Source organism: Lolium perenne, chromosome 5, assembly GCF_019359855.2.
Source record: "Lolium perenne isolate Kyuss_39 chromosome 5, Kyuss_2.0, whole genome shotgun sequence".
NCBI lineage: Eukaryota > Viridiplantae > Streptophyta > Magnoliopsida > Poales > Poaceae > Lolium > Lolium perenne.
Window position 1 is genome coordinate 9,018,874 of NC_067248.2, and position 18,254 is coordinate 9,037,127.

The 18,254-nt window shown below is 42.0% G+C and overlaps 1 protein-coding gene across 1 annotated transcript; it reads right to left on the bottom strand.

The window, feature by feature from the left end:
- Positions 1-253: 253 nt before the first annotated feature.
- Positions 254-955, bottom strand: LOC127303273 (uncharacterized). The gene has a single exon (XM_051334024.1). It carries the CDS (start codon positions 953-955, stop codon positions 254-256), a length of 702 nt encoding a protein of 233 aa, XP_051189984.1.
- Positions 956-18,254: the final 17,299 nt, after the last annotated feature.

Here is an 18,254-nt window from a genome sequence, read left to right on the forward strand (position 1 = left end):
AACTCCTTTGTGTCCTTCTGCTCGCATACTTCGAGCATCAACATCATTGGTCCATCATCTCCTTCCTGGCCTAGGAGAGCCCTATCTTTCGATGCTTTCTAGCAATCAGCCTTGAAGTAACCGAGCTTCCCGCAGTTATGACACCTTACTTTCTTTATGTCAAACTTCCTCCGCGGCGGAGCTTCGTCATCTTCCTCCTGCTCAGTGATGTACTTTTTCGCCGGGCGTTGCTTCTCCTTCCCGTTGCTGCGGCTCATGGACCCTCCTTGCTTTTTTTCGAAAGAGTCGTCCACTGCTGCTTCGTGAGCATCAAGTGCTCACTCTGGTCCGGGTCATCGAAGCTAAGCCGGATTCTCTCATCGTGGGCCTTGAACCTTCCGACGAGATCATCAACCGTCAGTGTATTCAGGTCGAGACACTGTTCAATCGACGTAATGATCTGCATATAGCGCGCCGGTGCGGCACGCAAGAACCTTCTGACGTTCTTGACCTCATCCAACCTCTCGCCATATCCCCTGATTGCGTTAATGAGGGTGAAGAAACTGGCGGCAAACTGATCAACCGTCTCGATTTCCTGCATCTTCAGATCTTCATAACATTTCGTCAAAGTTTGAAGATGCGCTTCCCTCACGCGGGCATGACCTTGGTGCAAGCTCTTGATCGTCTCCCACGCATCCTTCGCCGACTTCTTTCCGACGAGGTGCTGCATCACGTCCTTCGGCACGACGGAATAGATCTCCGTTAATGCTTTGCGATCCTTCGTGTACTTCGCGCCTCCCTTGGCGTAATCATTGCCGCCAGGATCGACAGCCTCCCAGATCTCTGCAGCTTCCAGGGCCACCTCCATGTTGAGGGCCCAAAGCCTGTAGTCCTTGCGATCGAGGCGCGGATACAAAGCCGGCCCCACCGTCTCCACCACCGGTGTCGATGTCTCGCCAACCTTGACCATCGCCATGACCTCCTTGTACTTTCAGCAGATCACGGATATTGAACTCGGGCTCTGATACCAATTGTTAGAACTGACCCGACACGCGGTGTTCTTTCCGGCGTGAGCGACGACAAACGACGATACTGGCGAGACTCACGTACCACAGCTAAAGCTAGCTGATCGTTTCTATTGATTAAGCTAGTACTACTTCAGCTAGTACGTACAACTTCAGGCAACAAAAGAAAAACGATTTGGATTGCCACAGGTGCATATCGCACCTGTTGTTTCTTTCTTTATTTCTTGCTTTGATTCTTGGTACAGATTACAGGGGATCTCTCGTCTATTTAAAGGCTAAGCTTGTCATGAGACAAACCGACTAGGAGATCAATACTAATCCTACCCGGACACATACACATATACAAACCATATACCACACCGTGCCGGTGTACGACGTGCTTAATCCTAACATAACATTCAACCATACATGACAAATCGGCTGGGAAAACAAAAACAGATACCACACAAAGACGAGGAGTTACTCTAGCAACATAATGCTGGCTGAGGTGAGCAAAACAGGGATTCTTCATCCTTCCATGATACCGCGCAGAGGGGAGGGAGAGGGAGAGGCAGAGGGAGGACCTCACCGAGTGGATAAAGTCGGGACGGCGTGTGGTTCTCGGTGGAGACGGCGCGCGGGAGCTCGACGGTGACGGCATGCGGGAGCTCGATGGTGACGGCGCGCGGGACCTCGACAGAGACGGTGCGCAGTGCTGGGCGGTACCGGCCGGTGAGGTGCGGCCGCGTCGTCCTGGCGGCGGTAGTCGGTGGACACGGCGGAAGAGGCGATGGATCCGGCGCTCCGGAGGGAGGGGTGGCGGCCATGGCGTTGGTGCTGCTGTGGCCTGTGGGGGAGGGCTGAACGAGCAGCACCGGTTCTCTAGATGGCCTGGATCTCGAAGAACTTGACGCCGGCGACTGCGAGAACCAGGTCCCGTCCAGGCCGCGTGACGACCTCGGGATCGTCGGCTGCTCGCGTCCCAGCCGCGCGACGACCTCAGCGCCGGTAGCTGCTCGCGCGACGCCCTCGGGGAGCTCATCGGCTCGATTACCGCCATCAAGGTGTCCGTCGAGAGGTCACTGGTCCCAGCCGGCGCCGGCGCCGGTGGACCAATCACCAGCAACTGCGCCTTGTACATCGGAAACAAGAACGTGGCCGACCTGATGCACGCACAGGACACAATGGTGGTCGGGTCGAGCGCGCCAACGGTGATGGCGAACACGCTACCGTCTTCTTCCCCACTGCCTATGAACAAGTGTCCCTGCGGTTGTACCGGAACACGAACTATGCACCAGGCGGGTATGCCATACTGGAACTTAAACACTGGGATGGAGTGGGATGGTTGGAGGTGTACCAGGAGTTCCCGCAGCGGGCCGGTGAAGCTGCAGCCGCTATTGATGGCCTCTGTGCAGCCGCACGGACCATGCGGGCACGCGATATAGTGCTTGTAGGACTCCGTGGAGGCGACCAAGCTCTGGCAGCCGACACACTTGACCATTGCCCCAGATCGATTCGACGGCGGCAATCTTACCCCAGATCGATTCGACAGCGAAAACCTCGCCGGCTGCTCGCACTTCTTGCACGGGTTTGGCGCAAGCTCGCCGACGCAGCGCCGACAGCCCATATGACCGCCCTTGCACTGCACGGAAAAACGTACGTGGCATCAGTTGTCATTGACATTTCTCATAGGTGAACCTAAAAATGAAATCGGAAGGGAGCGACCTTGGATATGGGGGGGTTTGAAGGACAGCAGGCAGAGGGGGCACAAGAAGAGGGCCTCCTCCATCCTCAGAGAAGAGTGGTCGGGAACACGAGAACGGGATGGGTTCTTTTTTTATACATGCCTTGGAGTGGAGTATGGATACTACTTATAGGAAGAACTTCCTTGCTAAGAATCGGCGTCGGCCGTACGCAACCATAGATGCACCAGTGGCTCTACAGTTTGTCAGAATAAAAGGACAGAGCTGCAGTGACTTGAAGCCTCCAAATTTCATTGTGACTTGGTCCCACCATCTACCATCCATTTGAGATCCAACGTTCCAAACTATCTCTTATTTCGAACCTAAAAACAAAAATTATTCAGCAAATTTTGAAAAAATTCCAGTAAAATGTAGATGCCTTGTTCTAAAATCTGTGAATATTTCATCCCACTCAGACGACTAGCTTGTGATTAAAGAGCTTTTTACGTATACGAGCACTAGTTTAAACTAAATATATATTTGCTCACAAACCTTTGATTCAAATCGAATGAAACTTCACCAAAATATAAATCGAAATATGCACGATTTACTGGAAGTTCTTCAAATATTTCTGAGCAATTATAATAATTATTTATTTTAAATTCTAAGTGGATCGCATACATTGGATCTGAGATGGATGGTGGATGGTCGCACCAAGTCACTGTGAGACTTGGAAGTATCAAGTCAGTGAAGCTCTATCCTAAAATAAAAGCTTCGTGAAGGGGACAGTTTGGTTCAAAAAAGAAGACCGAGTTGTCAAACAGTACCAGATAGTCAAATGTACTCCCTCCGATTCAAATGAATTGACTCAACTTTGTCTAGATATATGGATGTATCAAGTCACTGAAGCTCTATCCCAAAATAAAAGCTTCATGAAGGGGGAAGTTTGGTTCGGAGAAAAATACAGTGCCAAGCAGCTGTCAAATAGTACCATAACGTCAAATGTACTCCCTCCGATTCAAACGAAATGACTCAACTTTGTATTTTGCTTGTTAAAGCTTTTTCGTAAAACTTGGTCAATCTTAACATAGTTTGCCTTTCTAAAAATAAATATAAGCCCTAAGGCTCCTTTGATTCATAGGATGGGAAAACCATAGAAATATGAAAAACATAGGATTGTGATTTAATGGCTAGTTGAATCATATAGGAAGATGAGTTGTGTTTGATTGTGCCAAAGGAAATTTTCCATGAGGTATGACCTAATGTTTTATTGTTATAGGATTTGCACTACAAGATTTCTATAGGATATGTTCCTGTGAATCAAACAACTAGTGTGGGGAAAATTGACATGTGATCTAAATCCTACATAATTCCTATACAAATCCTATATATGAATTTTAGTTGTTAGGTCACTTAAAATGACTTCACTTGAAGGGTTACATTTTTTGTTTTTTCTGAATTAGTAGTGACGCCTAACCATATATATACCTAAACCAAGAGAATCAACATAAACTTATGTATATTAATAGTAAGCGGCATATATGAATGTTTTTTATCTACAAACCCAGGGTCATATATATGTACATAGAAATATGCATATATGCGAGTTTTTGTACCTTGGTGTCTTCCTCTTTTGGGCTATCATTTTTGTTCACCGGTTCACAACCAACGCCCTAGATTAATTTGTCACTTAGAAAATAATATTTTGTTTTTGACGCACTAAAACAAATAGTAGTAGCACGGTCAACACTGTAGAAAAGTACAAAATAAATGTGTGTGGGAAAAATCGACTTAAAGTGACCATTACAATGAGAAAAAGGGTAGAACCAAGCATTGCACAGGGAAAAAGCAGTGTAGTGCCCAGAAGAAAAAACCAAGTTGGGCTATACTCCCTCCATCCTGAAATAATGGGTGTTTAGAGTTAAAATTTGTCCATAAAAGAGTGTACTTCTCGTTTTGCAATGCACTTCAAAATTTGTCCACAAAAGAGTGGTAGTAAAAAATATTTCTTTCTCATCACGAGGGATATAGTTTCTTCACGACTAGTACTACCTCCATCACAAAGCTTAAGTCTTTTTTTAAGAGTCAAACCAAGTAAAGGTTGACGAAAATTTAGAACAATCTATCAACTAATATAATATTTTGTAGATACCATACCAAAATATTTTTCATTGTCTATGTATTGATATTAATTTTTTATTTTGCATGATAATGATTTTTAGTAAAATCTTAGTTTACCTTGACATAGTTTGAGTTTCTAAAAATAATATAAGCCTTACGCTTTGGGATGGAGGTAGTAGTATTTAGCATAATATGGTTTTCTTATTTACTACATGCATTTAGCTCATTGGAGGTGGAGAAGTTGAAGAGGAAATTGATGGTCCATGACAGTTTCCCAATGTAATAATAAAATCCTAATATGCCTTGAAAACCCACACGTACGCTCTTTCTAGGACAGAGGCAGTATGAGGTAATGCACCCACGCGCTGTCATCTGCCCGTTCGTGCTATGTCTCCCAAATCTTGAAATATCATCAGTTATCCATTTCACGTCCACACTTCTCCCTCTCTCCACAGACTAGGAAAAAACCCTCTCTTCACTTCCCCTTCCCATTCCACTGATGGAGAGCCCAACCGACGCCGCCAACGTAGCGAAAGCGAAAGCCGCGCGGCTGGCCTTAGCCGCAGAGGAGGTGGCCAGAGCCGCGACCGCAGCACGCATGGCCGCAACGGCGGCGATCATCGATGCAGCGGATGCCAAAGAGGAAGCGGAGGCCATTGCCGAAGGTCGGGCCATCGGTCCTCATCGGCATCTGATGATGTTGGTAGATGGGTCCACTCTCTTGGGAAGCATCCGCTAGATGACGAGGACGAGGTTGAACTCATCTTTGAGCCGCCGCCGCTGACCTTCGACGAGAATATCATCGACGAGGGGGAGGAAGTATGTTCCGATTCACCTCTCTCCCTTATTCAACATAGCCCTGTATCGATTTGCGCTATGGTCTCTCCCTCTTTTTTTTTGCTTTTTGAATTTGCTTCACCTGTTTATTTGGCATGTATCAGGTTGCTACTGATGAGGTTGACAGCGATGTCGAGTCGGGTCATAGGAAGGCCAGGGCCACTCTCAACAAGCTTAAGGCGGGGAAGTTCGACAAGTATTGGAGTGAACCCTGGACTGGTGCCAGGAACAGCTGCCCCTTCTGCACAAAGAGCATAAAGGTTGACTTTCAAAGCGTCCTGCAGCATGCCGAAGCTGGTGGGTCCGGCTGTGTCAAAGTTGGGGAAATTGTTAACCGATCCGGCTTCATAGCCAACCACATGGCCTATGGGCTATTCCTAAGGAAGAAATTGAACCAAGCTATCGAGACCGGTCGTGTGCCTCCTCCCAAGCCCAAGCCACCAAAGGTTAAAGGTATGGGCAGCAAGAAGCAGAAGAAGCGGGACCGGGAGGAGGCGACAGGAAGAAGATGGTAAATATACGCCGTAACTGTTGTGCATGTTTGTCTCTCCTACTGCTTCAAAAGCAGCATCTTTTGTTGAACTCTGTTTATGTTTGCTGCTCAGCAGCGTTTGTGGTGAACCTATTAGCTTAATTAGGGGTTGTTGAACTATGTTTGTGTTGAACCTTGCTTAATTAGGTTGTGTTGAAATCTGTTTGTGTTGGCGTGGGAAGGGGGCATGATGCTACCCTGAATTTGCGGGACCCCCAAAATACTTGCAAATACGAGTGATGCATCCAAAGGGAACAAACTTTTACATGGTAGACCGCAGTCTGAAAGCAAGAAATGTGACCGGGTCCTTAACAGCCACCGCCCGGATTGATCGTGGATTTTGCCTGCCTGCCGCATGTGACTTGTGCTCACTGAAGTTTGGGACCTCACGCATGGGCACCACACGTAAGTGACAGACCTGTTGGTGTAAAAACTAGGGTGATTATTATAGTGCATTAGTACAAAGTTTACTATGGATTCAAGGGTAGGAAAGCCAAGTTAACTCATTTTCATGACTAAGAAGGAGTCAGGCTTACTTTTTCATTTTCATGTTTTAAACTTGTTTAAATCTTGGTCAAACAAAGGATTTGACCAGGATTCAAATGGGCATAAAAATTCAAAAAAGAAATCAAAAAAAAAACCAAAGCACATAAGCTTCTTATGTCATATAGTAAGCATTAAAGTTGATCAACAAAGTCTAGACATATTCAAACCAGAAAATCATGTATATACCCCCTAAGCCTAAACTATGTCTTATGAAGTCAAGCATGAAGAAAAGTGGCTTTGGGTTTCAAACATGGAAATTATAAAAACTCCCAAAAGCTTCATTTTGGAGTGACTAAGAAGAATCCAGGCTTACTTTTTCATTTTCATGTTTTAAACTGGTTTAAATCTTGGTCAAACCTAGGATTTGACCAAGATTCAAATGGACATAACAAATTAAAAAAAATCAAAACCAAACACATAGTCTTTTGATGTCATATAGTAAGCATTCAAGTTGATAAACAAAGTCTAGACATATTTAAACAAGAAAAATCATGTATATACTTGGCCCCTAACCCTAAACTCTGTCTTATTAAGTCAACATTAAGAGAAGTGGTTTTGGGTTTCAGACATGGAAATTTAAAAAACCTCCCAAAAGCTTCATTTTGGAGTGACTAAGAAATATCCAGGCTTACTTTTTCATTTTCATGTTTTAAACTGGTTTGAATCTTGGTCAAACCTAGGATTTGACCAAGATTCAAATGGGCATAACAAATTCAAAAAAAACCAAATACATAGTCTTCTGATGTCATACAGTAAGCATTCAAGTTGATAAACAAGGTCTAGACATATTCAAACCAGAAAAATCATGTATCTACCCCCTAACCCTAAACTCTGTCTTATGAAGTCAAGCATGCATGAAGAGAAGTGGTTTTTGGTTTCAAACATGGAAATTTCAAAAACCTCCCAAGATCTAGATTTTGGAGTGACTAAGAAGGATATATGCTTAATTTTTCATATTCATGTTTTAAACTTGTTTAAATCATGGTCAAACCTAGGATTTGACCAAGATCAAATGGTCATAAAAATTTAGTAAAAATCAAAAAAATGAAAACCAAAGCACATAGTAATCTTATGTTATATAGTAAGCATATATTCAAGTTGATAAACAATGTCTAAACATATTCAAACCAGACAAATCATGTATCTACCCCTAAACCTAAATCTGTCTTATGAAGTCGATCAAGCATGAAGGAAAGTGGTTTTGGGTTTCAAACATGGAAATTTCAAAAACCTCCCAAAAGCTTCATTTTAGAGTGACTAATAAGAAGGATCCATGCTTACCTTTTCATTTTCATGTTTTAAACTTTTTCAAACCTTGGTCAAACTTAGGATTTGACCAATATTCAAATGGGCATAAAAATACCTAGAAAAATCATGTACGTATATAAACTCTATCTTACAAACTCAAGCATGAAGATAAATGGTTTTGGGTTTCAAACATGGAAATTTCAAAAACCTCCTAAAAGCTTCATTTTAGAGTGACTAAGAAGGATGCATGCTTACCTTTTCATTTTCATGTTTTAAACTTGTTTAATTAAATCTTGGTTAAACCTAGGATTTGACCAAGATCAAATTGGCATATATAAAAATTCAGTAAAAATGGAAAAAAAGAAAACCAAAGAACATAGTATTCTTATGTCATATAGTAAGCATTCAAGTTGATAAACAAGGTCTAAACATTTTCAAACCACACAAACATGTATTTACCCTAAACCTAAACTCTATCTGATGAAGTCGATCAAGCATGAAGAGAAGTGTTTTTGGGTTTCAAACATGGAAATTTCGAAAACCTCCCAAAAGCTTCATTTTAGAGTTACTAAGAAGGATCAAGGCTTACCTTTTCATTTTCAAGTTTTAAACTTGTTCAAATCTTGGTCAAACTTAGGATTTGACCAAGATTCAAATGGGCATAAAAATTCAGAAAAAATCAAAACATGAAAACCAAAGCATATAGTATTATTATGTCATATAGTAAGCATTCAAGTTGATAAACAAGGTCTAAACATATTCAAACCAGACAAATCATGTATCTACCCCTAACCCGGCCTAATAAAATCTATATATCTTACGAAGTCAAGCATGAAGAGAAGTGGTTTTGGGTTTCAAACATGGAAATTTCAAAAACCTCCTAAAGGCTTCATTTTAGAGTGACTAATTAAGAAGGATCCATGCTTACCTTTTATTTTCATGTTTTAAACATGTTCAAATCTTGGTCAAATCATACCTAAGATTTGACCAAGATTCAAATGGGCATAAAAATTCAAAAAAAAAAAATGAAAAACCAAAGCACCTAGCCTTCTTATGTCATATAGTAAGCACTCAAGTTGATAAACAAGGTCTAGACATATTCAAACCAGAAAAATCATATATCTACCCCTAACAACCCTAAACTTTGTCTTCCGAAGTCAAGCACGAAGAGAAGTCGTTTTGGGTTTCAAACATGGAAATTTCAAAAACCTTCCCAAATGCTTCACTTGGGAGTGACTAAGAAGGATGCATGCTTACCTTTTCATTTTCATGTAATTTTAAACTTGTTTCATTAAATCTTGGTTAAACCTAGGATTTGACCAAAAGATCAAATGGGCATAAAAATTCAGTAAAAATGGAAAAAATGAAAACCAAAGCACATAGTATTCTTATGTCATATAGTAAGCATTCAAGTTGATAAACAAAGGTATAAACATTTTCAAACCATAAAAATCTTGTATCTACCCCTAAACCTAAACTCTGTCTTATGAAGTCGATCAAGCATGAAGAGAAGTGGTTTTGGGTTTCAAACATGGAAATTTCAAAAACCTCCCAAAAGCTTCATTTTAGAGTGACTAAGAAGGATCCAGGCTTACCTTTTCATTTTCATGTTTTAAACTTGTTCAAATCTTTGTCAAACTTAGAATTTGACCAAGATTCAAATGGGTATAAAAATACTTAGAAAAGTCATGTACGTATCTACCCCTAACCCTAAACACTATCTTACGAAGTCAAGCATGAAGAGAAGTGGTTTTGGGTTTCAAACATGGAAATTTGAAGAACATACAAAAGCTTCATTTTAGATTGACTAAAGGATCCTGGTCGGGATTACCTTTTATTTACATGTTTTAAACTTGTTCAAATCATGGTCAAACCGTACCTAGGATATGACCAAGATTCAGATGGGCATAAAAATTCAAAAAAAAATGAAAAACCAAAGCACATAGCCTTCTTATGTCATATAGTAAGCACTCAAGTTGATAAACAAGGTCTAGACATATTCAAACCAGAAAAATCATATATCTAGCCCTAACCCTAAACTTTATCTTATGAAGTCAAGCATGAAGAGAAATGGTTACCTTTTCATTTTCATGTTTTAAACTTGTTCAAATCTTGGTCAAACTTATGATTTGACCAGGATTCAAATGGGCATAAAAATTGGGAGGAATGGTACATGAATTACAATTCAAGAAAACACAAGGTAACTAATTAAATACTTGGATGCCCCAAGGATATGTGGAAGCCCAAAATAATGGCAAAACATGTGCGAAGGCAGCATCCAATTCAAGTAGAACACATACCATGCACCAATAGTTTGACCTAAATTTGAAATCAAAGAGAAGGTGGTTATAAAAAATCGAAATTGGCAAAGCAAAGCATGAAATCATGAATTTGTGATGCACTATAGCTATGAAAACTATAAAACAACGCATACCAAAATGATATTTTTAGAGGAATACTAGTTCAACTTATTTAACTTTATATTAGTAGCCCAAAATCGAACCAGTAGTTGGATATTTTTGAACTTGATCTGTAGCTGTAGTAGTGGGCAAAACCCTAGTTTAACCTCCCTCCGATTGACTTCAATATGGATGTATGTATTTAATCATATATTCGTAGGTCGATTTTTCATCGGAGTACTTTTTTATTATTACTATGCAGCACATGTGTGTTTTCCCGTCGAGTGAAACTCGAAGGAAGAGGGATCACTCGGAAGGAGAGAAGAAGGGAGAGAATTATGGTGTCTTCCCTTTTTTGGGTGATGATATTGACTGTTGTGCAGGTTTTGTCTGTGAGCAGGAGGTGCGACCGAGCGAGCGAACGAGCGAGTCGAGCGAGGCCGATAATGAGGGAGTTTTTTTGTGAGAGGGACAACCGAAGGATCCTGAAGGACCCAGAGACTTCCAATACGCATCCTGATGCGTCTTCTCTTGACAAAGAAGATGGCTTGGAGTTTGCGTACCTACTGCACTTGACTTGTGCTCACTGAAGAGTTGGACCTCACGCATGGGCACCACACGTAAGTGACAGACCTGTTGGTGTAAAAACTCGGTTGATTATTATACTACATTAGTACACAGTTTCCTATGTATTCAAGGGTACGAAAGCCAAGTTAACTCATTTACATGATTTTTTTTCCATGAAGCCAAGTTAACTCATATATCAATTGGTACATTCTGGTTATATTCCAAATTTTACTTGAAACTTGTTTTTCATGCCATTTTACTACTCGCCTAACACTTTTTCCGCGCGTGAAGGGAGGGGGGTGGGCATGATGCTACCCTGAATTTTTGTGACTCCCAAAAACTAGCAAATACGAGAGAGGCATCCAAAGAAACACACTCGTCCCCTACCCCCACCCCCCCAATTAGAAATCCAGCCAAAGGTGGATCAAAAAAGGCAATCGAAAAGCATGGATTGTTCATCTCTTTCTATATAGTTAGGGTTAGGGTTTATGGTTTATAGAGATGCACATATTTTCATTTCACATTTGTGATGTACAATAATACATAGGTAAGATTCCAAGCATGACCTTTGTTAGAATAACCTTTAACGTGTTCTCTCACCTTTAGATTCAAATGGGCATAAACATTCAGAAAAAATCAAAAAAATGAAAAACCAAAGCACATAGTCTTTTTATGTCATATAGTAAGAACTGAAGTTGATAAACAAGGTCTAGACATATTGAAACCAGAAAAATCATGTATCTACACCTAACCCTAAACTTTATCTTATGAAGTCAAGCATGTAGAGAAATGGTTTTGGGTTTCAAACATGGAAATTTAAAAACCACCCAAAAGCTTCTTTTTAGAGTGACCAAGAAGGATACAGGCTTACCTTTTCATTTTCATGTTTTAAACTTGTTTAAATCCTGGTCAAAACTAGGATTTGACCAAGATTCAAATGGGTATAAAAAAATAAAAAACGCACATAGCCTTTTTATTTCATATTATAATGCATCAGCATTCAAGTTGATAAACATGGTCTAGACATATTCAAAATAGAAAAATCATGTATCTACCCTGGGCCTAACCTTAAACTCTGTATTATGAAGTCAAGCATGAAGAGAAGTGGTTTTGGGTTTCAAACATGGAAATTTCAAATTGATGAACAAGGTCTAGGCATATTCAAAACAGAAAAGCATCTATCTACCCTCTAACCATAAAGTCGGTCGATCTTATGAAGTCGATCTAGCATGAAGAGAAGTCCTATTGGTTTCAAACATGGAAATTTCAAAAACCTCCCAAAAGCTTCATTTTAGAGTGACTAAAAAAGATCCATGCATGATTGCCTTTTCATTTTCATGTTTTAAAATTGTTTAAATCTTGGTCAAACCTAGCTAGTATTTGACCAAGATTCAAATGGGCACAAAATTCAAAAAAACCAGAAAAATGAATAATTACTTCTTACTTCCCTAGAATTTTCGGGCGGTCATCTCTTCCCTCGAGGCCTTCGCTTCTCAATTCTCTTCTGTCGAAGCTGATAAAATTCGGCTGCAAAAAGAGGTCGAGCATGCTTCTTCAAAACTTGAAGGCGCAATTAAAATGACTGCCGAAGCCCGCCAAAATGCCGATTCTTTGAAGGAGGAACTTGAGAGGCTGAAGAACAAGCTGAAGGACGAAGAAACTTCGAATCTTGCTACCGAAGCCCAAAAGAATGAGAAAGTTAATCTTCTTCGCCAATCTGTTTTGGCCTTGCTCAGTAATTCTCGCTAACTTATTTTTCAATTCTGCTTTTCTTAACTCAACCATGATTAATGAATTTTTCTTGTTTTGTTCTTCACAAAATCTGCTGGTACCTCTGTTGACGCTTTGAAGAAACTTCCTGATAACTTGCCTGTCGATGCTTTGACATTGACTCTTGAATCTCACAAGCTTATTCAAGCTCTTCTTCAGAAGAACAAAGAAGTCATGGCAAGGATGCACTCGATGATTTCCCCAAGGTCGACCAAAAGAAGACTTTAGAGTAGCTGATAGATACTTTTGCTGTCGGCACGAACGGGGTTATCGAGGTATTCAACCGCACCTCACGTACCTATGGCGCTCTTCTAGATTTTCAGGTTATGATGGGTCATGGCTTCGAAGCCAATATTGAAGAAATGACTAAAGAGCTGCCAAAGGAACTGGATGGGCAACTTATTGACTTAAGTGTCCATAAAATTTCAGCGCTCAAGTGTGCTCGCCAGCTTCTCGAGTTAGTTTCATCAAACAGATCAGTTACTGGCCCAAGCTTGTCTACTCAGACCCAAGCCCCCTGACTTCTTTTTTATTGGACTATAATCTTGCTTCTTTTTAAGACAATTTCCTATCATAGAACTCTTTGATTGTAACAAATTCCGTATTGGCAATGTTGTCGATACCCTTGTGTTGTAATACTTTCGAACTTTCAATTGCAAGCCCCCGATGAGAGTTAATCTCGATAATGATCTCATATGCTTCATTGTGTTATTTATTTGCATAACTTTGCAGGTATTTCCTGTACCCTCGTTTACCGAAGATTCTTAGGGTGCTTCTTCTGAATGATATGCCCTTGCTGAATTGCACAAAGCCACAGAAAGCTTGAACTATAAGTATTCTAACTTTCTGCTTCTTAACTTCTGGAATAAGGACGATCCCTTGATTTGATTTGCTTGATGGCCTTCTGCAGTCATAGCTCTGAACTTATCGGAAGAGAACAAGCGTATTCATGAACGTGTAAATGCCTTGACTCATCTTGGAACTCTCGAGGAAGTCTTCTGGAGGAATCAATCGAAAGCTTCTGTTATCGCCAAATTTTAGGATCGGGTGCAACAAGTGCACCGATTTTTCACCAAGTGACATACTGTCTTGAAGTTAACGTGGAAGGTTATGTTCCCCCTGAATGTCGTTCCTCCTACGTTACTGGCCTTAATGTCTGAATTTGGTAACGTCAAGAAGATCCGAAGGTTGGTCCATTCACAACTTGTGGCTGGAGCACAATCTGCTTTCGCTCTTCTTCTGTCGAAACACCCAGCCATAGATCTGATGGCCGTCGCAAATGCCAATGGTGATGTAAGCCATTTTTTCGACAAGGCTCATATTCCTTCTACCATTGTAGCCAACAGGCTGGAACGTAGTTCTAAGGGAGGTGAAAAGGTTCTGGAAGAGGAGTCCTGAAAAATTTTGTTGGATAAACACTTGTTGCATCCGAATATTCAGATGTACTGACCCGATGGGAGTTATATATATGTATTTCCCTTTTAATTGCTTGTAAGTGCCGTTGGCAATTTGCATTAATGGAGTAAATCTTAATTACTCGTTTGTACATCTGTATTATGATGTATATGTAAGTTTCTCGGAAACAAATTCTTTGAGTGATCAGCTCATGTTGCAGGTTTTGTAAAACCTGTTGTATGTGCAACTTTGCTTTCAACCGATGTATGTCTTGATAGAAGCTCCCGAATAAATCGATGGAACTAGATCTGCCGATGACTCCATCGCTCTTTAGTACTTCTGTAGTTTAAAGTACTGGTCATGGGTCATTTTGTATGCGTTTCATGATCCTTGCTATCTGCAGCGCTCTTGTATTCTTGAGGCATTTGTAGCAAAGGATAAAAGCAAGGTTCCCATCAAATTTGCATCATAGCACTCGAATTTTCAGAGGCTTTAGAGTGCAAACTTGGACATATTTTCAAGTAAACCAATGTTCGCTATAGTATACGAAAAGAGCTCTTGATAAACTTGTTCGGGTGTCCCGAATTACTGCAATACTTCAGACAAACGAAGCTTGAGTCATATTAATAAAGTAAGCGAAAGCTAAGGGGCTAAAAGAGCCCTATTGAAAGAGAAAAAACTAAATGTATACGATGATACCCATCGTTTTACACAAGAGGAGGGTTCTTCTTATCTTCGATCTTGTCTATCGTGCCAGTGGCTTTGGAGGCATCACTGATGTCATCAGGAGTTCTTGCAACGAGCACTGGAGCTTTACTTTGTTGCACAGTGGCCTTGCCGTCAACTTCCCAAGGCCCGACTGCCGAAGCTTTCAGAGCGAGGTCGTCTGGTTTCTTCTTTAGTTTCTTGACACGTTCGTGTTCCTTATCGTCGAGTGCTAATGATTTTGAAGGGAAGTCGTCGGGTTCTTGTTTCATTCCAAACTTGGCAGCAATCCTCTGAAATTCTCGATCACAATTGTCTGAGCGTGAGAAACTTCCATAGACTGTGATATTTGTCCCATTGTTCCCAGGCATCTTGAGCTTGAGATAAGCATAATGTGGCACAGCCAGTAACTTGCCATAAGCTGATCTCCCGAGTATACCATGGTACTGTGATTCCCAATTTACATCTTCGAACTCAATCTTTTCCTTTCTGAAGTTATATGGTTTCCCAAAGACAACGTTCAAGTAAACTTTGCCAAGAGAGTACGCCGGTAAGGTGGGGAGGATCCCATGGAAACAAGTATATGTTTCTTCCAGCATCCTCATCGTAATTCCCATGTTCTTGATTGTGTTCAAGAATATAAGATTTAACCCGCTTCCACCGTGCATGATGACCTTGCTCATATTGAGTCATCTGATTTGTGCTTCAACTACTAAGGCAGCATGTCCTGGCTTGTGGATTGTCATCAGGTGGTCCGCTGTGCTGAACAGAATGATCTGAGATGACCAGTCAATATATTCGGGAATATTGGCCATGATACTCTCCGCCAGGTTGATTTCTTGAGTGAGCTTCTTCATCTCCCTTCGCGATACACCAGTTATGTGAATCATGCTCATCTATCCACGTGGTGGATGGAAAGACTCGTTAGAATTGCGAGGCTGTACCTGCTGAACTTGGTGCTGAGGTGGTGGTGGTGGCGGTGGTGGATTCGGCTGCTGCTGCTGGATGAACTTCTGCATCTCAATGAACTGTCGACAATCCATGAGCAAATGACTCGACTTTTTCTTGTCATCCTTAGGATAGATGTATGCATGTAGGTAACAAGGGGCGTTTATCTGCTCAGCAAAAGGCAGCTCAGGGATCCTTGAGGGCCGCATTTTGTAGTTACCGTGGTTCCCAAAGTTACTGCGATTGTTGTCTTGTCGATCGTCTCGCCTGCCGTTGTACCGATCTTTCAGGTAGAGCTGCAAGCACTGCATCGCCGCTATCTGGTTTCCCTTGTGTAAGATTACGGTCTGCAGGTAATCATCTATCCAAGACCTCGGCTCCTATTGTTCTTCATATTTTACGGCATCAGTAGGGGTAGGTTTAAACCATTTGGGCGGTATTGTCTCGCGGATCATGTAACTTAAGCAGTCAGCTCCCCTCATCTCACTGTCATGCTCCTGGCTTTCTTCAGAAACATCACTATCATACTCTTCCCTTGCCGCTCGCCGTCGCCTGGCTCTGTCGATTCTACTTTGAGTGATTTCATGTCGAGCGTCCCTCGACCGATGCTTCGAACCGCTAGCTTGAAGCGAGGATTTTTCCTTCTGTGGGACTAGGTTATCACCTAGGATCGCGAGGCTCTCCAGGGCGCCCCGATGGGCTTGGGCCATAGGACCTTCGGTTGCTGGTTGTTGGTTGATCAGGTACGCCGCAAGGTTGGCGGTTGCTCCCTTGACAGTTTTTGGCCTCAACATACCTGCAGTATCCATGGTCATAAAGGACTTAGACAAGTTTGATGTTATTTCCCTAGCATCGTGTAACATCCCAAATTTTCAAACAAAGAAGAAAATGATTTTTCCTTTTTCCAAATTTTGGAGCCAACAAAAACTTTAACTCAATTGAGTTTGGTGCATAGAGCTCCTACACAATTGTTGTGACTTTTGCTAAGATGCTTGTGTGAAGTATTTTGAAAAGTTTTCTAAACCCTAACCCTACCTTTCTCAAACCCAAAGAGGAACAAGTAAAAAGAAAATAAAACAAAATGTGAGGCATATGTGGGCTAATGGAAAATTCTCCAATAATTGGCCTATGCCCTATTTACCTTACCCAAATGGTTGGAAACCATGAGTAAACCTAACCAATCTCTTTTGAACCCAAAACCATGATCCTTTTGATCAAAATGAAATAAAGAAAAAGAATAGAGAAATTGCAAAACCCTCACATATGGCCTATGGACATTTTTGAAAATATTTAACCTAGGCCATATAAAATTGTGCCAATGGTTGGGAAACTCTTTTAAACTCAAAATAATCCCTTTTGCATCAAAGAAACCAAAATCAAATCAAAGGAAAAATCAAATCTCTCTCACATGTGATGATGGTCACTTGTGCCCTTTTTAATATATTACCCACTTTGAGCCCTTTTATTAGGAGATTTTCAAACCAAACCCTAACAACTCTTTGCACCTTGTCCAAGACCTCCTCAAGATGAACAACTTTGGTGTTGACCACTTTGACCAGATCTTTGACCATTGCTCAAATTAGTCAAGCCAAGTGGCAACTTTGAAACAAATTCTAGATTACCCAAATATTTAGATTTTTCACCAATCAATTCCAAAACCCAAACCAATGCCACCATTTGATGCCAAACCTTATTTAGAACCCATCCATGCTGAAAGTTAGCCAAAAGTCAAACCCAAGTGAGACCATTACTTGGGATCAATTTGTTACATAGAGTAAAAATTAGGGTACATCCACCCCACCAACTATGTACCACCTCTTACCCTCTCTCTCTGGTGCTCATCAATAGTGCCTTGTACTTCTAAGTGACCTCACTTCACCTAGCACAAGGACACACCATGTCATGGTGAATGTCACATAAACTTTGGCAAAAACTAAATATACAAGCTCTAGCTCTCTCCCACCTTGCCCACCTTGCCAAACCATCTGGCCTCACTCCATTTTAGCAAACCATGCCCTCAGAAACAATTATTTTGCATCTAAACCACAAGGACACGACCATGCCAGCCAACCATGGTCACCACCTTGTCACCCTTGTCCCTGGTCGTCTCCAGTGCACCACACCATGTCCTGGAGACCCCTCATATCCTGCTGATGACGCCAGACACCGTCCCTAGCCAAGGAGAAGCAGCCAGAGCCCTAGCCGCGACGTGGTCACCGTCCTTGACCTCGCCAGAGCGCGCACAGACATGGCCACGGGCGCGCCAGTACATCACCTCGCCTCGTCGCCTCACACCACCCCTCGACCTCTCCTTGTACCTGCAGCCTCCCCTCAACGTCAGCTACCTCCCAGACACGGTGTTTTGGACGGGGGAGCACTGTCGCCGTCGTCACGGACGACCACTGTCCGCCACCGTACTGCAAGGACGCGAGGACGATGACAACACTCCCGTCCCTCCTCTGGCAGCGCCATGACATGCGTCGTGACCGCCTCGACATCGCCAACACCTCCCTGACCTCAC